Source organism: Equus caballus, chromosome 7, assembly GCF_041296265.1.
Source record: "Equus caballus isolate H_3958 breed thoroughbred chromosome 7, TB-T2T, whole genome shotgun sequence".
Taxonomy (NCBI): Eukaryota; Metazoa; Chordata; class Mammalia; order Perissodactyla; family Equidae; genus Equus; species Equus caballus.
The window spans coordinates 82455704-82480264 of NC_091690.1; the positions used below are offsets into that span (position 1 = coordinate 82455704).

Sequence of the window (24561 nt, forward strand, 5' to 3'; positions counted from 1 at the left end):
ACAGAATTCTCTGATCTCCAAAGGCTGAGAAGAGGTACCACTCAAAAAACGTCTCCAAATTCCATGAAAATGAGTTAAAACACGAATGTAAGATGGGAATTTAGGTTTGGAAAGAAGAAGCAGCAAGCACTAAAACCGGTTGAAGATGGAAAAGGTTAATAAAAACTTCTAACCACTAATGAGAGAGGGTTTGATAGAAATAAGTGTAAATAATTGCTACCATGGCAACAAAATGGGATGCAAAAATGTACAACTTTAAATATTTATTTGTAATAGCATTTCTAGGTTGTAAAAGAACACAAGTGCATTGTAATTAGTTTTAAAATGCAGGAAAAATATAAAGAAGAAAATAAAACCCATAATCCCATCATCCGGAGGTAAGACTATTAATGTTTTTGTGAGTTTTTCTTTCTTTCTCTGTGCATTTCTCTGTATTTCAAAAAATGGGATTTTATTGCACATACAGTTTAATATTCTATTTGCTTTACTTTATGTTTTGCATATTTGCTCAGTTCATTAAATATTCTTTGCAAAGTTGACTTTTAGGAGCTTCACGATATTTCATTGTAAGGAGTACCATAAGTTATTTAATCATTTCTCATTTGATGACCTTTAGGTTGTTTCCAGTTTTTAAGTATATTTAAGAAAAAATTCTGCTACAAACTGCCTTATTAATTATTTTTAACTGCACGGCTGATCATTTTCTTTACATAGATTCTGAGAAGCGGAATCACTCGGTCAAGAGATATAAAGTTTTTAAGCCTGTTGAGGCCTGGTGCCAAATAATTTTCAGAAAGCTAGTTCCAATTTCTCTCCCTCTAGCTGTGCATGAGAATGCTCATCTCACTGTGTCCTTCAACGTCAGGTTAGAAGTGAAAGCTCTGCCAATTTGATAGGTAAAAGGTGCCATTTCTTTAAAAATTTTTTTCTTTTTTAAAGTTATGTATAATTTGTTCTTTTAAAACCAATTATCCTAGTTTGGAAAATACTTAAAAGCATGGGGAAGAATATAATAGTAATCACATGTATATAACTTTTGAATATACAGAGAGTTTTCAGACATTTTTCATGGAGTCCTCTAAACAGCTTCATGGAGTGCAGCTGCTAGTGTCGTCCTCACTTTACAGTTATTCCCACTACAAGTCCGAGAGGTTAAGTGAGTTGCCCACATCACACAGCTGTGAGGCATGATGCTGGGCACTTAGTCAGGTCTTTTGACATTTGATCTCAGCTTTCCCCGCTCCGCTAATTGCTTCTGGAGGGCTGGAGATGACAGAAGTGCACCAAAGACCTTCCTGGTCACTCAGAGCAGGGCACTCCTTGTTGGGTCCCAGGAGTCTTAGTGTGGAGTCTAGAAGCAATGGAAAGAAAACCTGGGACCCAGAGTCAGGAGCCCTGGGTCCCAGTCCCAGCTCGGCCATGGATTTGATGTGTGATATGGAAGTCATGCCTCCTTTCTGAATCTCAGTGTCACAATTTTATGGATAACGGTTTTCACTGGGTGGCCTCACGGCCTGTGACCCTGGGAGGCAGACCTGCATTCTAAGGAGGCTGGTGGGGAGAGACGGGCATGGGATGCCAGGGGGCCGACTGGCTGCCGAGCCTTTGGTATTCAGCCTGGCCTGATCCGCCTCTGCTATGGAACCCTGGTGACACGGTCTTCAGTCTGCCTTGAGCTGGGAGAGGCCGCTTCCTGGGCCGTTCAAGGGAACCAGGCGCTGGGAAGGACAAAGCCAACTGCCCCTCCATGCCGGGACCCTTAGTACAGGCCGGGGAGGGTCAACTTCAGGTGGTGCAGGGGCTCTAGCAGCCCGGCTAATTAACCACTCTGGGTTACCACTCTGGGACCCTCCCAACTTTGTTTCCAAAACATAAGTCTGGTAGGACATGGCTGGATCAAAAGAAGTTGGCCCCGGTGCGCGGCATGAGCACCCTCTGTGTTCATAAGCCTCTTCTGACTCATACAGAAGAGCCGGGTTTGGGAGATACAGGCTGGCCTTCCAAAGGCGCCTATTTGGGGAAGATCCTGCTGACCTGTAGGTGCAGCCTCTCACGCTTTCCAGACCACGTTGTCCAGGAATCCATCGTTACCTCCACTTGTGGCTTCTCCCTGTGCTTGCTCCAAACACACAGCTTTGATTCTCCAGCCTCCTTTAAAATTCTGCTTTCTCGACCCCAGGTGCTGGCAGGCTCCAGGCTCCAGCTCTGGCTCTGCATCCTCTTCACCCCGCAGACAAACTTCTGGTTTGGACTTCCCTCCTCCCTCTCCCGCTAGACTCCCTGGGAAGGACAGACGCGCTGGGTTGGAGAGAGAAGTAGAGAACAGCACACTGAGACGCCTCCTTCCACCTCTGCCTCTGCTCACGCCAGCTCCTGAGGATTTGGATTTCGTTTTAGTTTTCCCCTTGTGTTCGTAACTTTGATTTTAAAGAAACAAGTGTGGGATATACATCCACAAGGGACAGTCTTGGTGATGAAATGACCACTTAGGATGATCTTAGATATTACTTTTGGAGTTTTACTTAGACATGGCCTTATATAAGGACAAAGCATGGCAGCTGTTGGGGTTGGTGTGTTATTAAGGCGTATGAGGCTAGGGATCCAGGAATTCCTACAGCCTGGGACATGAAATTCCTCTGGGAACTGTATGCACAAGACAACACTCTGCAAACCTGTACTCATCAAACAAAATTTATTGAATACCTGTTGCATGTCAGGTGGTGTTCTAGGTGCTGGCATACGGTAGTGAACAAAAGAGACAGGAATTCTTGCCCTCATGGAGCTTCCATGTGGTGGGAGTGAGGATAGGACACAAGGGATTGGGGACAGCTAGGGGACCAGGAAGGCGGGTGAGGGGCTCAGTTTGTGTAATCCCGGAGGCAGACGCTCTGCATTTCACAATCACGTGCATACCCAGACTGGCTGGTTCCGCTGCAGTGTGAGGACGATGGCTGTTGTTTTGTCATCTGAGATTGTCCATCATCATCACAACTGACGTCGCATGTGTACTATATGCCAGGTACTGGGCATTATCTTCGGAGGTATTATCGCCCCCATTTTACAGATGAAGAAACTGAGGCACAGCAAGGTTAAATAATATTCCCAATGTCACACAGCTAGAATGTCCATCTGACTCTCAAGAGGTGCTCTGAAACACTACCTGTTACAGCTTCCACCCGTTTCTTGGGGGCGCTCAGCCCTGGAGCGATGCCGCGGCACCCATGCAGGAAGAGGGAGGCAAAGCCCAGCGAGGGGGATGGCAGGAAGCCGTTTACATCCCATTCAGAGTCCTAGGTAATCTACTCTCTTCTGCACCAAGGCTACCAAATAAAGACTGTTTATAAGGAGTTAGAAGAACTCTCTTACAGAAGCAGCTGGTGACAGTGGCTGGTTGCTAGGCGTTGCTAGGGCAACTTAGCTGGGAGTCTGGTAGTGAAGTAATTAAGCAGGGTATATAAATTACCTCAGCTGTTTTCCCCAGAATAGGCAGTTCCCTGCTTGAGAGGAGGCGACTAGTTTCCTTCTTTCCTCCTAAAGACAAAACAGATAAGCAACCTTTTGAAGATACACAGACACATATTGCGGTAGGGGTGGTGAGCTCCTTTTCATGTCCCACAGACCAGATGGGGCTGGCCACGGTGAGACAGGGTGTTCAAGGGTGGATGTGGGCAGATACCAGCAAGGGCAGAGCATGACTGGGGCCTTGGAGTGGCCTGGGAGTCAGGCAGAAGCCAAGACCAGAGCTGACAGAAACCAGGGAAGAATGGGCAAAATGGCAAGGAAAGACCCCCAAAACTAGCCACAGGAAACCAGGCCCACGCACCAGGTATGAGGCGTCACCAGGATTTACACTGCAATGGAATGAACTGCTCAGGGCCAGAAAGGGCTTCTAAGCTTGTGACAGCAACCCTGCTACTCCAGTCTTACCAGCAACACTTACTGAGTAAGGCGTCAGGCCCTGTATTAAGAGGTTACATAGATTTAATGTGATCTTATTTAAGGTAGGTAGTATTATGCTCCCATTTCACAGAGGAGGAACCCAAGGATTGGTTACTTATCTTGTCCAGGGCCAATCAGCTGGTCAACAGTAGATTCTGGAATCAAACCCATTTCTGTCTAGCTCCAAAATGAAGGCCTTTATCCACTCTGCTAATTTGTGGTTACTCCACTCATGGAGGTTTCCATGTCCAGCTTGCTTTGAAAACACTGAGGGACCTCTGACACTGCCTGTCCTGGCCAGAGTTGGCTTGGGACATGACATGGGCTGGGGTCTGCAGGTATGAGCACCCATGTGGCCAGCTGCACGTTTCTATGAGGAGACCAGTGTACAGGCGTTAGGCAGGGCCAAGAGCATGCATACAGCTGATGAAAGAGGCTGCAGAACATGGTGAGTTCTGTGCGAGGCGAGGGTACTTGAAGGATGCACAGAGGAAGGAGGGAGTGAGTAATGAGTGGCCTGGGGCAAGCCTTTGACATTTCCCTTCAATTTCTCTTTTCCCTTCTCTAGCAAACTGTGCAGTTCCCGGAGATTTGGCCAGCTTGTTGAAGGCCTGAGCAAGCTTTTGATCCCCTCGTGCTCACTTTGCATTGGCTAAGGAGTCTTGCTGTAGAAGCTGTAGTCATCTTGGCTTTTGAATATTTGGGAGAAAAAAAAATTTTTTTCTATAAGTGTGGTGTTGAGAGTCAAGAGAAGTCATAGTGTGTGTTAGTTCTCTATAGCTGTGGAGTAGATCACCCCAAAAGTTAGCAGCTTAAAACAACAAACATCTGTTATCTCACTCAGTTTCTGAGAGTCAGGAATTCGGGAGTGGTTTAGCTGGTAGTTGTGGCTCAAGGTCTCTCAGGAGGTTGTAGTCACGATGTTGCTTGGGCTGTGGACTCATCCAAAGACTTGTCTGAGGCTAGGGATCTACTTGCAGGACGGTTCACTCCCATGGCTGTTGGCAGGAGGCCTCAGTTTCTCTCTATGAGACTGTAGGAGTGGCCTCTTGCAATGGCAGCTGGTTTTCCCCAGAGTGAGTGAGTGGAGAGAGGGCAAGCAGTGCATTTTTTTGATCTAGACTCAGAAGTTATACACCATCACTTTACCCATATTCTGTTTGTCAGAAGCGAATCACTAAGTACAAGGGGAGGAGAATTAATCTACACTTCTCGAGTGGAAGCGTGTCGAAAAAGGTAGAACATATTTTTGGAAACCACCACACAGTGTAAAGAAAGACCTGGGTGAAAACAATTACATGGCCACACGCAGAGGTGGGGAGCGGTCAAAGATCCTCCACAGCCGACTGCTGGTGCTAGGCAACACTCTTGTGCTCTGCACACAGGGGCCAGCGTGCTTATGCTAGTCTCTGATGGCTGCTACCATCCAGATGACAATGATTCATTCCATTTCCTCTTTGTCTGGAGAAAAACCTCATTCTATGCAAGCCAAGCTGTTTATGGATCTTTCTATCTATTCACCCATTCATGTGGGACCCAGGGCCTGATAACAGCTATTCAAACTGCGGAATGTTAATTAGATGGAAAAATGTACACATCAGCTATCTCCATTTCAACTGAGAAATCTGGCCGAGGTACATAATTTGCTTCAATGTCATCTGTGTCAGGAGTTTGAAAGGGTGGCAATATATCACTGTGTTGGACAAAAGGCGTGGGATAAAAGGAGAAGGAACTATTCATGGCGACATGGGTTTCAGGATATTAATAAGTGCAAATATTTGCTTCTCTATGGAAGCATTAAAGCTGTCTTCTTATTTCCTGGTTCTCATGCCTAAAGTTATTTGCTCTTTACTACTGACATTGAAGTAGAATATTAGCTCATCTTTTGGTTCTGAAATGTAGCTTTTACAATGGGCAAGAGCAATGAACAGTCTCAGTGTTGACGATTGCCCCCTCTGTCTTGGCTGGGACTCAGGGAGTCTATAATGAGGAGGAGTCACGGAAAGCCAAGTGTGATATTAAGTAGGCTGCAGAGGGCGAGCTCCATGTTGTCTCCCCTTTGAACCTGCCTCCCCACTTCCTCTCTTCTCTTCCTCCATGGTAGGGTAGCTGACCCCATTGAATAAGTAGGTCTCTGGTGACCCTTTCTTCTTAGCATGGAGGGTCACTGGTCTTGCTTTCATGCAGCTTGATCCTAAGGCTGTGTCAGTGGCTCCTTGGCATATAGCCCAGACACCTCTCACATGGGAGATGACGTTGCCAAGGAAGGCAGGACTGCTTCTCAAGTAGAAGACGTGATGCAGGCTCCCTGTGGCAGGGACAGGAGAGCTGCCTCCAAATTTCTGGTGACTGACAGTGAGCAGGACATGCTCAGGGAGGGTGTATTTCCTATGACCAAACTGTGTGCTGTGTAGATTCCTCTCCCCTCATCAGGGAGGGGTAGAACTTCAATTACATACTTTTTCTAGGTCACAAATATTCCACAAAAGGGAGAACAGACACCTATTCCTTCATCTCTCTCTGTTTTCTCGTGAGCCTCATTAATGGGGGAAATGTGAATTTATCTCATGGGCGGGAATTAGTTTGGAAGGAAACTAATCCTCGGGTGGTGAGATGTCTCCTTTTAGACAGTCTGGAGGAGCATCCACTGCAGCCAAGAGGGGCCCACCTGCGTCTGTTTCTTCTACCCCCAGCATCACGGGAACAGACCCCACCTTCTCCCTCCCCGGGGACTCAGTGGCCCCTGTATAAACTTGACAAGAGAGGGAGCCACGAGCCCACGTTACTTCTCTGTAATTTCTAAAAGCCAGATCATCAGACATAATGGATGTGAAATTGCTTTCACACAGTGGGACCTTGATCAATATTTGCTGAATAAATGAATGAATAAACTCGAAGGTGGTACAGAAGTGCAGCGGTATGATTATAGCTATTTATTTCACTGTCAAAGCATGAAAGGGCCCGGGTTCTTTCAGAGAATGCCATCCTGTTCCTTCAGTTCCCACACCAAAGCCAGGGAAAGCTCCTTTTTTTTAAGTTTTAATTTTTGTCAGAATTATACGGGCACGTAATATAAAGACTCAGCTGGTTCTACAAGGTTTGCTTAGAGAAGAAGCAGTCTCTAGTCATCTTGTCCATTTCCCCTCCACAGAGGCCACCACTTTCACCTTTTCCGGGTGTATTTTGGTCTTTATCATCTCATCTACAATGATGTATTTGTATTGCTGCTTCTTGATTTCTGGGCGTTTGTTTCTGGCATCACCTATTGACTTCCCACTATGGAAAATGTAGGCTCAGCTCCCCTTCTTTCCCTTGTCCCAGCACACACACGCACCCTTCCATCTTCCCATCCTCCCAACATAATCAGAATTTTGCTTAGATCAACATTCCATGTTTACCATATTAGGACCATGCGTGCTATTCAGGTCTGAGTGGTTATAGTAAACTTTGATTACTTTCCTTCCCTGAACAATCTTGTTTTCCCTGGAGTTAAGTAACCGCCTTTTGTTTGTGTGTGTTGGACAGTCCACATTCTTAACACCAGTTCAACCCCAAACTCTCCAAAGGTTGTCCACGTTTCCTTCATTCCCCGCAGAGAGTCTATCAACTCATCTTCTTGAAGGAATCCCCCTTGCCTCTCTCCTGTGCTGGGTCTTCTGTTTCCTGTGGTTCATTCTTCCTCTTTTCTGGCTTATGCTCTAATCTGGGTGAAGCACGTCATCAGTAGCTTCCTGAGACGTGGGGTGTGGGATGTGAACTTTTTGAGACCTTGCCCATCTGTATTTTTTTTCCTTCAGAATTTTGAATTCATTATTCCATTGTCTTCCAGCTTCCAGGGTTACTTTTGAAAAGTCTGAAACCATTCTAACTCCTAATCCTGTGTACCTGTAGCCTCTTCTCTCTGTGTGCTGTGTTTTGAAATTTCACATTAACGTGGCTGGTTTGGTATTTTTATCTATTTCCCTGGGCACTCAGTGGCACTTTTGATCTGGAAACTCATGGCCTACAGATCTGGACAATCTTGAATTGGTGTTAAAGGGTTTTCTGTTTCTGGAGTTCCCATCACTTGGGTGTTGGACCTACTGAACTGGTTCTTTATCTTATCTTATTTTCTTCCTTTTCCATCTTTCTGGGAGATTTCCTAAATCCTTCAACCCCTCTATTGAGTTTGTCATTTCTGCTCTCACATTTTTAATTCCCTGGAGCTCTTTCTTGTTTTCTGAATTTCCCATGCTCCTTTTGTAGCATCCTATTCTTGTTTCATGGATGTAATGTACCCTTTTATATCTCTGAGGATATTGAGGTTATTTTTAATGTTGTCCTCCTTGGATAGCCTGTTTCCTTCAGGTTCCTCCCCTGTCCTCCTTGTTTCTTTTGGTCTCTGTCCTTCATGTTGGGGATTTTCTTGAGGTGCCTGGTAATCTTCGGATATCTGCTCATGTTTAGGAGCTGGGGACTAAAAAGCATGTGTGGGGTGTGTGTCAACGGGGACATTTTCCGTAAGGTAATCCAACTGTGCAATTTGTTGGGGAAAACCCCGATGTCAGTTTTTAAGAATACTTCCTCTTGGACCAGCCAGATTCCTCTTATAGACTCTTCCACTCTCCTGTCTGGAAGGTAAAGCCCTGGTTGCTGAAATTCTGGGGTCCCATGCAGAAAGAAAGATGGGAGCCTGAACATTCTGTATACTGTGGTCACTCCATTTAATGTGGTATCTTGGCCTTCAACTGGCTCTGTTGTCCCTCAGTCCAGATGCCCCCTGTTGTGTCCTCTGCAGAAAATAAACATCTAGTCTTCTCTAGACTCGGGCAGGACAGTTGCCTGAAGGCACAGAGTTGTGGAAGGGATTTAGGATTCTAATTGCTTTTTAAATAATTCTCAACCAGTCTAACCTGTTTTACCCCATCACCTCAAGCCCAGAGGTACTAATTTCTGTGCCTTTTGTTATTGTGTTAATGCTCAGCTTTCTCCACTGTCAGTTTAGGCTTTGGCGTCCTAAGCTCTGCCCAGTCCGTGGCCACTCATCCATTGCTTATTGCTTCTCCAAGTCTTGTTGCTGTGGTCTCTTCTCTACTTTTCCTGTCTTTGTGGTTCTTCTTGTTTCTCACGGGACCTCTGGCCCTGGGCTGCAGACCGTGCTCTCCCGTGGCTGCCTTCTCACTTTTCCCGGGCTCAGCTCTCCAGTGTCACTCACAGCAGAGACATCTGGGCCAGGCCAGAGCACATTTAACTTCTCTGCATGGAAAATTTCTCTCAATCCCAGCAGGACTATCCATAGAGCGATCAAGAGCCACTCTGGGTGCAAAAGCCAGAAAAAAATCAGAGATTAAACAGAGGAAGGAGAGACGACTTCTGCCACAGGACTGAGGGAGGCCATCTAGGAGGAGGTGGCATTCGGCCAGTTGTTGAGAAGATCATTTGTATTTCAGGTCAATTGAACTCAATTTCACATGCTCCACGTATGAGAAGGCATTGGGTTAGGGTAGGGTGTGACTGCAGCATAGAGGTTTAAGTAGAGGAGTCTAGACAATGCCTGGATTTGAATCCTGGATCCTCAATTACTGACTGTAATTTGCTTAGATTCTATAATCTTCACCTTTCCAATTTACAAAATGGAGGTAATAACAGTACCTTTCTCAGAAGTTGTTGGGAGGATTAATTAAATACAAATGTGCATATACAGTAATTAAGTAACCACAGCACAATATGTATATAGAGTGGATCGGTACACAGACTGTTCCAGAAGGCCCGGCTTTGAGTCCCGGCTCTGCTGCTGAGTGTGAACTTGGGTAAATTACTTAACCTTTCTGGTCTCGGTTTCCTCATCTGTACACTGGGCAAAATGTATTGTGGGGATTAAATGATGGAAAATGTGTAAAGAACTTAACATCAATAACACTTCTTAAGAGGAATATAAAAAATGAGGAGCACAGCCCTTGAACCAGCCTGCTGGGTGTGAACCCCATGTGTGCCAATCACAGCCAGGTGTCCTTGGTTCAATTCCCGAAACTTTCTTTGCCTCAGTTTCCTCAACTTTAAAATAGACATGATAATAGTACCCACTGTGTAGGTTTGTTGTGAGGATAAAAATGAGTCAATACATGTAAAACAGTTAGTACTTGTCTCTGTTGGCTCATTACTGTCCCAGGTCCAGCTGTTTTTCATTCATTTGCTTTTTCCCTAGTGTATTTCACCCACGGAAGACTCTGTCCCCGGTGTGCCTCACAGGTCACATAGCTAGGATGTCCTGGAGACATGAATTGGACCCAGGTCTGCCTGGCTTCAAAGTCTGAGCACCTTACTTTATCACGGGCCACTCCATCGGCTTGTGGGAAACTGAGGAGGAAGAGTGACTTCTGCGGCCATCTTGGAGGAGGTGGTGGTTCAGGTGTTGCTGCTCCTGACCTGCTCTTCCTGCACTTGCATCAGGAAGAGGCCTTGGAGAGACCTGCTTCTGACAGAGGCAGGGGCTTCTGGACTCTCCGAGGAGCTGGGGAGGGAAGCTGGGCTCTTCCGTGGCTGTCGCCTGGCAGGCCCGGCAGTGACAGGTGTGTAGCTCAGAGCCCAGACTGATGGTAGTGAGGACAGAGGCTCCAGTCATCACTCAGTGGCCTGATAATTGGATACTTCTATAATGACAAATTACAGCTGTTTCTCTTGTCATCAGTGTAGGACATTTCTGAAGTGGTGATTTCCCAGGAGGGGCGGTGTTGGTTATCCAGTCAGACCATGGAGATGCCCGGTGGAAGGGACGTGAAGCATGGCTGAGTGGAGCTGTGTTTCCGTACCGCTGGCTGCTGGGTATTCAGCCCTGGTGTTGGACGTAGAGACATCAGCCTCCTGTCATAATATTATCACTGTTAATCCCATGCAAGTGTCACGTTGAGATGGGCTTGGAGCCCTGCTGTTTGTTATTTGGCTCCAACTCTACTGTTTTTAATTTGACAAAGGACATTGTAAGACGTAAACTGCAATGGAGGGTGCAGTCTTTCTTAGCTTGAAAAATGCTTAGTGTTCAAAGTGAAGAATAATCTTGGAAATTTGTTCTCAGACCATTGGCCTGTTACCTGAGCCCTGAGGTTCAGATTCGGGTAAGAAAGCTCCAGAATGTCTGCTTTGGCCTCCAGGAACTCAAATCTCTGCTGCTCCCCCAAACCTAACTCTCACTGACAGAAGTGCTGGAAGATAGGCTCAAATCATCCTTGTCCAAGGGCTTCTGGGGTTCCAGAGAAGGAAGGCAAGCACATGGGTAGAGAGTACCACGTGTCAGTTAACCTTTGAGCTGAGCCTCATTTCCTCATCTGTAAGATGGAGTTGTTGTGAGGATTTATGAGTTAATTCAGGCACAGCACCCAGAGCAGCGCTTGGCACACGGCATGGGCTGCCCGTGAGTGACCCCTATGAAGGGGATGTGTTTCAGAGCTCTCAGACTTCGAGCCCTTTCTGGCCTGAGAAATACCATGGAGATAAAGATGCAAACCTCTCCAAAGGGCCCAAGCATTCCCCCTATGTTTTAGTTTTTCCTGGGAAGGTCTCCCTCCGTGCTCCATCCCAGCAGCCCCTGCCTTCCCCAGTCCGGCTCAGCTGCTTGTGGGGAAAACCTTCTGCCTGCAGGTCAGACCCACCCAGTCACTGACCTGGTTCTGACTCGGGCCATCCATTCATCCAACAACAGGACTGAGCACCAATGCCAGGGCTGGGTACATAGAGGTGAACGGAACGAGGCCCTTGCCCCCAGGAGCTCACAGTGTGACGGGGAAAGCGGGCCTGGAAAAGATCATAGCCACACATTTTGATATCTCTGAGGTGGATGTAGGGACAGGGTGCCAGAGGAGAACCAAGAAACTGCCCTGAGGCTGCAAGGGCCAGCTGTCCACCCGGTGGCGCGGTAACTATCTTTCATCCAGGAGTGACCCCGCGACTAGTTCTCACAAGGAATGGGTGGGAGTGAGGTGTTCTGCTTCTGTCCAGGGATTTTAAGAAGCGGGTATGCCTCTTCTACTCCCCCTTACCCCTTCCATCAGCTGGATGCAGAAGACTCTGAGGCCCTGGGGGTTACAGAACCAAAAGATAAATCCCTAAATTCCATGGGAGGGAAAGCTGCTCGCTGACCAGAACACCCACGCTAGACTATCCTGGAATGAGAAATACACTTGATTGGGTTAAGTCACTGAGATTTAGGAATGTATTTGTTATCTAGGATTATTCTAATGGACACAGATGTCTAATCCAACTGTGGCTTCAGGGAAGGACTCTGGGAAGAAGTAACACCCAGGTCACAGGTGCTAGCTGGATTTGGTTGCTAGCCAAGCGCGGTGCGGGGATGGTGGTGTGGAGACGAGGGGTGGGTGGAGGGAGATGGGGAAAGCTGGGAGGATATTTCAGGGAAAGAGAACAGAACAAATGAAGTATGGAGTGTATGTGCATGTGTGTGTGTGTGTGACAAAAGGCAGTTTAGTGTAGCTGGAGTATAAAGAGTGGGGCTGAGGGCAGTAAGTGAGTTTGCAGAAACTTGCAGAGGACCATGCAGGACCTTGTGTGTCAAAGAGTTTCAATGACTCCTGTAGACAATGGGAGAAGCCCAATGGAGTGGCCTAAAATGGGCAATACGACCAGATCTGTGATTTATAAAGATCGCTTCTCTGGAAGTGTGATGAGTGGACTGGAGAATGTGAGACTAGATATAGGGAGACCAGAGAGCAGTTAGGCAGCGACTGGTCCAAAGTCCAGAGGAGGAGGGATGGTGGCTTGCCTGCCCTGTGGTGATAGAGGCAGAAAGACTTGGCGATTGGTGGGTTGGGGCAGAAGGAAGCACTAGAGATGGCACATGTGTTTGTAAAGCCATCAATAACTTTTACTCATACTACCACTGGATAGGAAGGGAAAATTATGATTAACTTTTCTGTGATAGGCTAGCCCTCATTTTTCTTTTTTTTAAAGTTAACCCTCTATAGCACCGACTAGTTGCCAGACACTTTTCTAAGCCCTTAAAATATAATAACTCATTAATCTTAACAATAACTCCATGAGGAACAATGATTAGCCCCATTTTACAGGTGAGGAAACTGAGGCACAAAAGGTTAAGAGACTTGCCTAAGCTTACACAGCTAGTAAGTGACGGAGTCCGGATTTGGACCCAGGAAGTCTGGCTCCCAGTCCTCTCTCTTAGCCAGTGTGCTGATTCCTGTTTTGTATGTAGTGCAGTGTCCCAGTTAGAGTCTTTCTCTGGACCCAAGGGCCCGTGTAAAGCTTCTTGGACACTGATGCCAGCCTGGACTGAACCTGAATATTTAGTGATCCCAGTCTGCACATTGAGGTCAGTAACTAGGAGCCGGTAACCAATTAAGTCTGGATTCAGACTCAAGTCTGTCTGACTCCAAAACCACATCCTTTCACCATTCTCGGTGAATTCTCCGGTATCTCCAGAGGTCTACACTCGATTCTCACGCCTCCAGGATCAACCCAGAGCATCCCCTACTCCTCCTCGGCAATGCAGAGTAAGACCAGGAACCCCAAGGCTGTCCTCCAGCCCAGGCTTCATTCTTGGGGACACCCTCGTTCTCCTGGTGTGAAGCAGGAAGGAAGCAGGGCGCAGACTGGCTATCCAGGGGAGCCCAGCTGGCCGAGCCGCCGCTCACAGACTTTGACTCATTTCGTTATTAATTCCTCAGGAACACAGAACAATCCTAACAAGACACAAAAATCAATGGGTGAGGAAAAGACAGAGCAACCTTCGGAGCAGAATGTGAGCGAGGAGAGTGGCTTTTAAAAGGCCTCGACAGACTATTTGCCGTGCAGCCTGTGAAGTGGACAATAAATGAGTTTCATACATTGATTCCTGTATTTTTTTCCAAGTTGGATAGAGGAGAGAGGTAATATGTTAGGGTGAGAGGCCTGGTAGGCTAAGCAATGCCAAGATAATTATTGTTCAGTTAGAAGCCTAAGTGATTTTTTTACTTTTCAGAGGCCCAGAGAGCAACTGGGGGCTGAAACGGGTTTCCAAGTGATGGAGTGAGCAATAAGTGTCAATTAGCAGTAAAGGCGTCAGTCTGGGGAGCAGGGTGGGGTGGGGGAAACATCAGCAACCCGGAACATGGAACACAGCAGTGCCTGCCCTCCTGTCTCCTTTGTGCCGGGCAATGAGGAGATAGGCTGAACGACAGGGAGGGAGAGAGCCCTGCTGAGGGACGGGATGTGGTGGCAGAGGCCCTGGGCGCATGGCCTGTCTGTGGGAGGGCCTCATGGCAAGCCTGAGTCTAGGCTGCCAAGTTCAGTGCCAAGACACATGGCAGCCATTCCTGAGACCAGCCCCCCGTCTGGCAGAACAGGCTGGGCTGGGATCACCACCCTGACGTTCTTGCTGGGGGCCCAAGTAAGTCAAAGGGGTTGCCAGGGGCTGGGCACCTTGGGGCCTTGGAGCAAGTTATAGAACCCAGAGAACTTACAGGGCCCCCCAGGCCCTTGTGACCTGCCTGCCACCCCCCACCTCGCTGGCCTCATTTCAGTTGTGCTTCCGTCTCTCACTGCGACACAGACGTGCTGCCTCCTTGCTGTGTCTCTAGCGTGGCGGCACTCTCTGCTTAGAGCGTTCGCTGCATTTCCTTCGCCGCGATTGCTCCTCGCCAGAATGTTTCTATAGGTTGAAATCTTGCCTCCTTCACGTCTTCACTCAAACGCACCTCCTCAGTGCAGCCTACCCCAATCACCCTATTCAAAATGAAAACTAACCCCCAGTCTACTTCTTCTTTTCTTCCATAGCACCTACTAATATAGCACTCTCTAATAGCTATATAATTTGCTTGTTTATTATATGTATGTTTACTGCTTGTCTTCCCTCCACTGGAACGTAAGCTCCATTAGGTCAGGGGTTGTCATCTGTTTTGTTCAGTGATGTATTCCCACCTTCTGGAAAAGTGCATGGCACATGAAAGGCAATGGATAAATGTTGGCTGAATGAATGCGTGAGATAGAACCGTCTTCAGAGTCGAACATTCCAACCTGCTTCTTCACAGGTGGAAGACTGAGACCCAGTGTGGAGGTGTGAGTCACCCAAGGCCAGTCAGCAAATGAGGGACCGAGCTGAGACCAGACCGCCATGTCTTTGAACCCAACGCAGTGTTCTTTCTACAGTTGGGTGGAGGGCAGAGGTAACCCTCGCGATCGACGGCTGGATGCCTGCCTACCTGTCGCAGGTCTTCTCCTTCCGTCTTCACCTGCGTACCAGCCCGGCAACCTGCCAGATTCCCTTCGTCTCCTCACTGTCCTCTGGCTAATTGCTGTTGGCCTTCAGTCCTCCACTTTCTTGTTACTGCCTCTGGAACATTCTCCCTGATGTTCAGGACTAGACCGTCCTCCTTGCTGCTCCCAAAGCACCCAGATGTCCCCACCTTACCCTCAGTCAACAGACTGGAATCACCTGACTCATGGCCCACCTTCTCTGCTCCGATGCAGGGGTGCTACCTGAGGACAAACTGGGTCTGTCGAGTTCATTGCTGTTTCCCCAGGGTCTAGAATCATGGAAGACATTAAGAAGTGTTTGATGAATGAATACTGAAGTTATTTTGCCTCTCTGTGCCCTAGCTTCTTCATCAATACATGAGGGCCGACAGTATCTACTCTGCAGGTCTGTTGAGAGGACTCTGCCTGGCATGTAAGATTTGTTCAGTTACCAGCCTCGCATCAGTCCTGTGAGGTGGGCCCTGCGTTCTTTCAGGTGATGGTCGGACAGGTGTGGCCACAGAGGGGTCATGGGAGAGACATGAGAAAGCAAAGTTTACTATGCTTACAGGTCCTAGAGAGGGAGTCACCATGTACCACTAAGGGTCACAAACCAGGTTTTGGTCAGGTGGCAGAAGACAGGGGTGAGGGGAAAGCATTAGGCCAGAGCCTTTATTGGGGTTTCTGTGGCAAAGACGAGGTGGGGTAGAGGAAACAGTGTAGGATTGGCTAGTTTGAATCATCTCGGCAGGCTCTAAGCTGGAGGGGTGGTCCCTAGTTACTGGTGCCTGGCCCTGGGACATTGGGTGCAAGGGCAGGTGAGATAGAGGAGTGAAGGCCCTGGATTGGCTAATTTGCATATCAAAGCCGTGCTCCCGGTTGAGTCCTCTGTTAACTCTAAGAATTGGCTTGTCCTGAGGAGCAGTCTCTCCCCAGCCAGGAAAGTTTTTTAAGAAGGACAAAACAAAATAAAACACAATACAAGGATCTGACTGTCCCTGTTTTTAGTGGAGAATCGAAGTCCTCTAAAGGTTAAGTGATGTGTCCAAGGCCGTATAGTTGGTAAGTGTCAGGACTTGAACTCAGGTCCATCTGACGCCCAAACGTGAGCTCCTCCCAGCTCGCATCATCCCCGGCCGGTGAGGGGGGCTTGTTTGCTCCTCTGGCTTTAACGCTCTGCGCTGGCAATTTTCTGGTTAGTTTGGGGTCAAATGCCAGCCAAACTTAGGGAAAGTTTGTAGGCCTTAAATTAAAGATGTCGTGAGCTCTGGTGGTTCCCCCGACCCCACTCCATCCCCAAAAGCCTCTCGGACTTTCCTGTGTGTGTGCCTGGTCACCACCTGGATGAGAGCAGTGCCTTGGCCATGATTTCCCGCAGAGCCCTTGCATGTCCCGGGAAGTCCCGGGAGAGCTTCCTCTTTACCCCCACAGGTGCCCGTCCCAGCCCTGGCAGCCGAGTGGGCCTCTGATGTTTACCCTCCTCAACCATTTAGTGCAGAGGCATCAAGAGGACAGCAGCCTATATTTTCTCCTCCTGTCTGTTAAAATGGCGAGAAACATTGGTGAATTTTTATTTCTTTTTTTAAGATTGCCATTTTAACCCTTTCCAGTGGCACTAAGTATATGCACAGTGTTGGGTAATGATCACCAATATCTATTTCCAGAACTTTTTCGTCATCCCCAAGGGAGACTCTGTACCCATTAAACAATAACTCCCCACTCACCCCTCCCTACCAGCCCCTGGTAACCACCATCCTCCTTTCTGTGTCTATGAATTTGCATATTCTAGGTACCTCATGTAAGTGGAATCACAATGTTTATGCTTTTGTGGCTGGCTTCTTTGATTTAGCATACTCTTTCCAAGGTTCATCCACATTGTACCGTGTGTCAGAATTTCATTTCTTTTTAGGGCTGAATAATATTCCATTGTATGGATATACCATATTTTGTTTTTCCATTCATATATCGATGGACACTTGGGTTTTTTCCACTTTTTGGCTATTGTGAATAATGCTGCTATGAACACAGGTGTACAAGTAGCTGTTTCAATCCTTGCTTTCGATGCTTTTGGGTATGTACCTAGGAGTGGAATTACTAGATCAAATGGCAACTCAATGTTTAACTTTTTGAGGAACCACCAAACAATTTTCCACAGTGGCTGTGCTATTTTGCATTCCTACCAGCAAAGCATGAGGGTTCCAACTTCTCCACATCATCCCCAACCCTTGCTATTTTCCGTTTTATTGATGCTGGCCATCCTAATGGGTGTGAAGTAGTGTCTCTTTGTGGTTCCGATTTGCATTTCCCTAATGACTGATGATGATGAGCATCCTTTCACGTGCTTTTTGGCCACAGGTATGTCTTCTCTGGAGAAATGTTTGTTCAGACCGCAGCCTCCTGGTCCCTGGATGCAGGGTCGGGATAGAGGGAGTACCCTGCTCTCTGTCTTCACTTGCCTGGGGCAGCCGGGCCTGCGAAGACACTGGCTCAGAGGCTGGGATTTGGTGTTTTCAGGTCTGGAGCTGGAAGGGGCTACTAGGTGCTGTGGGGTCTTCAGGATGAACTAAGTCATGGTCCACAGAGGAGAGGAGGGGCTCTGATGTCAGAGTCTTTGTACAAAGGCAACGTGTCCAGGGCCGGAATTGAGGCGGGGTGGGGGTGGTTGCAAGGGATGAGGTCAAAGAGGAGGCAGGTTAGTGATAAGTAAGGTCAGTTATGGTCCACACAGCCATTATGGGCTGGCAGGGAACTGCTGTGTGCATGGGTGGGTAGTCTGCATCACTGGGAGAGGGCAAAGTGTCTGCCAACTCCGCCATCCTGCCCCCAGGCCAACCCTAGGCTTCATCCCCTCTGCGCTCCTGCCTCGTGTTTCCTGGAGACTGGGCCAGTCCAACAGCTCTGTTCTCACATCTCCACCCCACAATCCACACCAGGGTGCTGATGCCCCACAGTAGGTGGGCTCGTGTGTGCATGCATGTGTATGTGACGCCCTGGAGTGGGAGGAACTGGGAGGAGTGTGGATCCGAGACAGGAGACAGGATTATTGGTGTTGATGTTCCACTTTCACTTGATAGAGTTGGTGTGTTTCTGAGCCCAGGCTCTGAGTTCTGCTTCTTCATGGCCCAGTGGAAAGAGCACTGGACAAAGAGTCAAGACATATGAGATTTCGTCTTGGGTCTCCCTCTAATTGAGTGAGAAGGGGAGGTAAAGGGAAAGGAGAGGCTCCCACACTTGAGCAGGAGAGGCTCTCTCTCTTTCCTCTGAGGGCGGGAAGAACAGGGGACCTGTGTCCCGTGTCTGTTCTGCAGAGCATCATGATGGCTACTGTATGCCTTGCCTACGCCCTCATGGGTTAGTCAGTCTGCCTTAAAGGTATCAACAAACGTCCTTTATTTAGGGATTTGTAAAGACAACAAACAGATTAGCTAGCCCATTGCATTTCATTTACTCAAACAGTTAACCTAATCATAATTGTGCTTATATCAGCCACACACAATATGAGGCTCCACTTCAGAGAGATCCGTGTGCTACCTGCCAGCCCCCGGTCCCCAGGATGACATTGACCTCTTTAGACACAAGCAACTTAAGCACCATCCACTTCCCCTGTCGCCTGCCTTGTCCTGATTCTGCATATTCTGCTAAACCATTTCTGTTTCCCACGCCAGTTCACGACCTGCACAGCTCCACACTCACCGTTTCCTTGTTTCAGAGCAGACACATCATTCGCCAAGGCTCTCAGACAGTCCTGCTTCAGGGAATCAGAACTTAGCCTTCAAATTACCGAGTTTTTGCGGCTATGTTTCTGGGTTTCTAGCTGTATCTGGTCCTGTGTGCTACTGCAGAGATGGATGTAGTAGGGAAGGGGTGGGGGTTTGCTCTTTTCCCATGTGAAGCGATAATGGCTGCTCAACATGCACTGTCAGCTCAGGGCTCACGTGGGCCCCAGAGCCAAGCCCGGCAGACCAAGAGCCAGCATCGACTGTGGTCAATGCAGGCCCACTTCATCTTACTGTTTTTCCAGGGTGACCCCCACTGCCCCAGGGCCTGGGTAGCCAAATCAGCCGGGTGGGACTGGACAGGCAGATACTCCAATTTGTCTCCCTGCTCTTAGACCCTCAGACCAAGAGTGGGTGTTGGGCTGAGGGCCCTCAGACTTTAATCTAGCTCAGTCACTTTATCATTTTCTTTCACATTGTATTATTTTCTTTTATGTCATTCCATTTTATTTTATGGCCCTGGTTGTTTTTTGCAGCCTGCCTCCTGCCTGGCTCTCTGCAGTTATTCTTGGTCACGGCTACTGTCCCAGGGAGGTCCCCTCTCCAGGGCAGTCTGGAAGAAAGGGGAGCACATGTCAGGGGCTGGGGAAGCCAGCAGAAACCTTCTTCATCTGTTAATGTTTTGCTAGAGTCCACGTAGCAATGTATATAAAGCAAGTCCCACGGTGGGAAAATTCAGAATAAATTATTGCCTGCAATTTCCTGTCTGGTTCTTATTTTGTAGACTGGAGACTCAGAATGGGAATGGCCTGGTATTATTATGCCAACATCAGTATCGGAGGTCCCACAAATTCCTCACGAATCCTACAATGTCAGAGCCACACGGAGCCTTAGAGACCAGCCAGGTGAGCACCACGTAACATGGATGAGGCTCAGGGACCCAGAAAGGCCTGAGGCCACTCGGTGAAGAGGGCCATCCTCTGGGTGATGAGATTGGCTCAGCTTCAGCATACTGAGGCATGGATTTTAACAGATGTGAAAGATTGTTTTAAGGCAACCAAAGTCTGTTATTACTTCTTGAGAATCCCCGTCAGAGCAGCTGGCCTGCGTCCTCTCTCCACGCAGTTCCGTGTTGTGCATTTCCGGCCCAGCCTGGGGCTCTTTGTTTTCTTTGATTCCTTTGGCAGTGGAAGGCTGCTCCGAGCTGCTGAGAGCTGTGACGTGAACAGGGAGTGCCCAGGGCCTGGGCAAGCCAGTTACCCGGTGGGTCCCTCAGACTTGTCCTCTGATATACGGGAATGGTAATCCCTGACCTGCCTCTGTCGCATGGTGACAGGTGGAGGCAAAAGGGCTCTGTGAATGGAAAGGCCTTGTTTGCAAGAAGAAAGCCAGACCCTGAGAGAGTTTAGTGCTGAAAGGAAAGTCTTCTAAGATGGCCAGCTCCCCTCTTGAAGCCGTCTGCCAAAGTCTCACCGTCCCCAGGGACGTCCCCAGGGTCCCCAGGGACCTCACCTTCTGAGCCCCAGAGCCCACACTCCACCAGGAGAGAAGTCGTCCTTTACCACGCTGGCCAAGTGACTCTCATCTGCCCAAAACTGTGTGTTCTCCTGTGCCTGCACATTTTCTTCTTACTCCATCACCAGTGACTGCATCTATAACCTTGTGTTAGTTATTTACTGGTGTGTAACAAATCACCCCAAAACTTAGTGTCTTAAAGCAACAGCAATCATTCTTTTCCCTCTCGTGATTTCTCTGGGACAGAAATTCTGGGGCAGCGTGGCTGGATGGTTCTGGCTCAGGATCTCTCATGTGGCTGTGGTCAGACGTCACCTGGGCTGCACCCACCTGAAGGCTCGACTGGGCCTGGAGCATCTGCCCTCAAGGTACTTCACTCACATGGCCGCAGGTTGGTGTCGGCCTCGGCAGGGCCTCAGTTCCTCTCCACGGGGCAGCATGAGTGTTCTCATATCACGGCAGTGGCTTCCCTCAGAGCTAAGAGCTGAGTCCAAGGAAGCAGCTGCGAGGCCTCTTATGATCTAGCCTCATTTTCTCTGATTGTCCTAGTCACATGGGCCAGCCCTCAGGCAGGGCGGGAGGAGACTACCCCAGGGCAAGGACACCAGGAGGCAGGGATCCTTGGAAATTGGCTACTTCAGTCTCCCTTCTAGCTCCTGATGATTCATATTTCCCACATGAAAATACACTCACCCCTTTCCAAGGCCCCCAAAAGTCTCGTCACATTGTAGCATGAACTTGAAATCTTGGGCCCTGTCATCTAACCAGGTCTGGGTTCAGATGAGGCTCCTTGGGTGAATTTCTCAAATACAGCTCCTCGTGTGCAGTTCCTGTGGGTCTCCACGCCTGTGAACTAGAGAAATATATTACCATCCGTCTACCTAATATACAATGGTGGGAACGGCAAAGGATGGCCATTATAGGTCCTCTCATAACAATAAAAAAAAAAAGGGAAAATGGGAGGAACACAGGGGTCCTTAGGAATTCTAAAATTCTGCTGGGCACATGGGCTGTTTCTGGATTAGAACTCAGCCCTCCTGCTTGGGGATGGTTCTCCATGGCTCTTGGCTCCACCCTCTGGGCTCAGAAGCGGAAGCCCTCTGAGCCATCCTTTCTTTTCCACAAGAGATGGTCATCGTTTGCAGCGAAGTCGTTTTCTCAGCCTGCTTTCTTATTTGGATATCCAAAGACCTATTTTCATTTTGTATGGCCTCTGCACCTTTTAGTCCAAACAAGCAGTGTTTCAGAAAACGCAATCATTTTAAAATCATTGTGAGTTTTCTATGAATCTTATTGGAATTTGCACAATTAGATAAAAGTCACAACCACAAATATTAATGAGAAACCCCTTCCTACCTTGAATTTCTATAAGGCTATAAGGCTGCTGTGGGACACCATGCTTAACATTACCAGAAGCCCTGTTGTTTATTGGTGAGGATCTATGAAGGACTTTTTCATTTGTTTGAATCATTGCCTTACATATTTCCAAGGTCTTAGTAAAGGACTTTATACTCACTTCCTCAGATAGACCATATTTTCCTGACAGTACCCTAGATTTGATCTTTTCCTCGAGATAGTTTTGAAATTTTAGCATCATTTCCTGTCTGCAGAGTCTAGGAACAAGACATTTTTATTTTCAAACCTAGCAAGACCTGGCTCCTTTGTGCTCACTGGTTCTTTCATTAACCTGTCTTCTCTTTTCACATTTTATTATAGGCAACCAGAAGAAGCCCGGGGGCACCTTTGACATTCTGTCTGGAAATCTCCTTTGCTAGATCATCCAATTCATTCAGCACGTTTTCCATTTTCCATTTTGCCATAGAAGGCAGTGTTGCTAAAATTTCCCTCACTGTATGTGATGGGCTGAATGCATGTGTTGAAGCCCCACCATCAGGATGACTGTGTTTGGAGACAGGGCCTGTGCAGAGGGGATAAAGGTTAAATGAGGTCGTAAGGGTGGGGCCCTAATCTGTAGGGCTGGTGCCCTTATAAGCAGAGGAAGAGACACCAGAGCTCTCTCTCTTCCATTCGAGGACACAGTACGAAGGTGGCCATGTGCAAGCCAGGAGGAGAGCTCTCACCAGGAGCTGATCTTGGGCTGGCCTCTTGATCTTGGACTTCCCAGCCTCCAGAATTGTGAGAAATAAATTTCTGTTGCTTAAGCCTCCCAGTCTGTGGTGTTTTGTTGTGGAAGCCGGAGCAGACTAACACAGTATACAACAAAGATCCCTTTCCTCCACCTTCCAGTATCCTCTTCCTTACTTTCCTTTAAGCCTTCGGGGACAACCTCCTTGAGGACCATCAGATTCCACAGTTTCTTCAAGACGCTTCTAACTTCTGCCCTCAAAGCCACTGCTCCATTTTTAGTTTTTTTTTGTTACAGCATCACTGCCCTTCCAGGTACCCAAATCTATTAGTTATCTATTGCTGCTAATATAGATCAAATACTCCAAAACTTACTGGCTAAAGCAATAATAGTCACTTATTATCTCCCGCAGTTTCTGTGGGTTGGGAATGCAGGTCAGCTTGGCTGAGGGCTTCTGGTTCAGAGTCTCCCATGAGGCTGCAGTCAGACCGTGTCTGGGTCCTCTGCTTGACTCCGTGTCTGGGACCAGGACTAAGAAGACTTGACCAGCTAGGGGCTGGAGCAGCCAGGGCCCCTCAGGCATCTTTCTCTATTGGTCTCTCTGCTTCATTTCTCCAGCATGGCACCTTCAGGGTAGCCAGACTTTTTATATGTTAGCAAGAAGGGCTCCCAAGGTATGTGTTCCAAGAGAGAGCCTGGCAGAAGCTGTATGCTTTTTATGACCGAATCTTGGAAGTCACATAGCATCATGTCTGCCACACTAGGTGAGAGTAGTCACGAGCCCAGACCAGATTCCACGGGAGGCAACAGAGACCCCACCTCTTGGTGGGAGGGGTGAAACTCACATTGTAGCAAGAGCATGTGGGAGAGTGATATACTTACATACATATATATTGATGTGGTCATTTTTGGAAAATATAATCTGACATAAGCACCCAGCACACAGTGGGTTTTCATGGATGTTTGTTGCTCATTTAGTTAGTTTACTGACCTTGTGGCTTAGTAATCATAATCATAATAATATGGTAATGATAATAAAAGTAATGATAATAAATAAATAAAAAGGTAAAAAAGTAATGATAATAAAGCTACAATAACAACTAGTTAAGTATTTATTACTCTGTGAGGGACATCTTTTAAAATTTCCTTTTTGATTGAAGTGTAACTTTTATTCAGTAAAGTCCACAAAGCTTGAGAGTACAGCTCAATGAATTTTTTTTTTTTTTTTAAAGATTTTATTTTTTCCTTTTTCTCCCCAAAGCCCCCCGGTACATAGTTGTATATTGTTCGTTGTGGGTCCTTCTAGTTGTGGCATGTGGGACGCTGCCTCAGCGTGGCCTGATGAGCAGTGCCATGTCCGCGCCCAGGATTCGAACCAACGAAACACTGGGCCGCCTGCAGCCAAGTGCGCGAACTTAACCACTCGGCCACGGGGTCAGCCCCTCAATGAATTTTTATATACGTTTGCAGACATGCACCCAAACCTAGAACTAGGTGTAGAAAGTGTCCACACACCATGAGGCTCCCTTAACCCTTCACGGTGAATGCGCCTCCCCCTCCTGTAAGCATGTTCGGGTTCCTGTCACCAGGGATTAGTTTAGCCCGTTCTTGAACTTCACATAAGCGAATCGTAGCATCTGTACTCTTTTTGTCTAGCTTCTCTGCTATGCAAAGCCCTTTTATATGCATTATCTCAATTCTCACAACAATCTTGCGAGATAATGAAGAATTCGCGTGCTAGTTATATGCTGGCCAAGAGTGTTTTGTTTAGCCTGTATGATGTTTTAAAATGTTTTGTTTGACTACTTGCAGCTTTAGAAGTTGAATGCAGTCCCTTGCTATTTTATACCCTGGAGAAGTCATTTATATTCCTTGCCTGGCACCTGTAGGCACTGAGTTTGCAAACTCTAAGGGGAGCATTTTTATTGTCTCCAGTCCCTGAGAAAACAGGTTCACCAATGGTTTAAAAACATCTGTATAAAACCTCACATCAAGCTGGTGGCAGCAGTGGGATCTGACCACAGGCCTGTCTTCCTCCAGCACCCACATGTTAGGATCAGAGAAGACAAGTTTGTCCTCAAATTCTAT

General features: G+C 47.7%; 1 protein-coding gene and 1 long non-coding RNA gene across 2 annotated transcripts in view; both read left to right on the top strand.

The window, feature by feature from the left end:
• LOC102149544 (uncharacterized) overlaps positions 1-22549 on the top strand; it is a 70639-nt gene extending 48090 nt beyond the window's left edge. Inside the window, exons 7-9 of the mRNA XM_070275034.1 lie at positions 19657-19777; positions 20634-20778; positions 22104-22549. Of these exons, the coding sequence (XP_070131135.1) occupies positions 19657-19777; positions 20634-20778; positions 22104-22162 (325 nt within the window). The 3' untranslated portion in view covers positions 22163-22549. The remainder of the gene's footprint in view (positions 1-19656; positions 19778-20633; positions 20779-22103) is intronic.
• On the top strand, positions 7504-15086 carry LOC138925212 (uncharacterized). Its single transcript, XR_011441125.1, has 3 exons — positions 7504-9368; positions 13611-13811; positions 14952-15086. It is a non-coding gene; the product is annotated as an uncharacterized lncRNA (long non-coding RNA).
• Positions 22550-24561: the final 2012 nt, after the last annotated feature.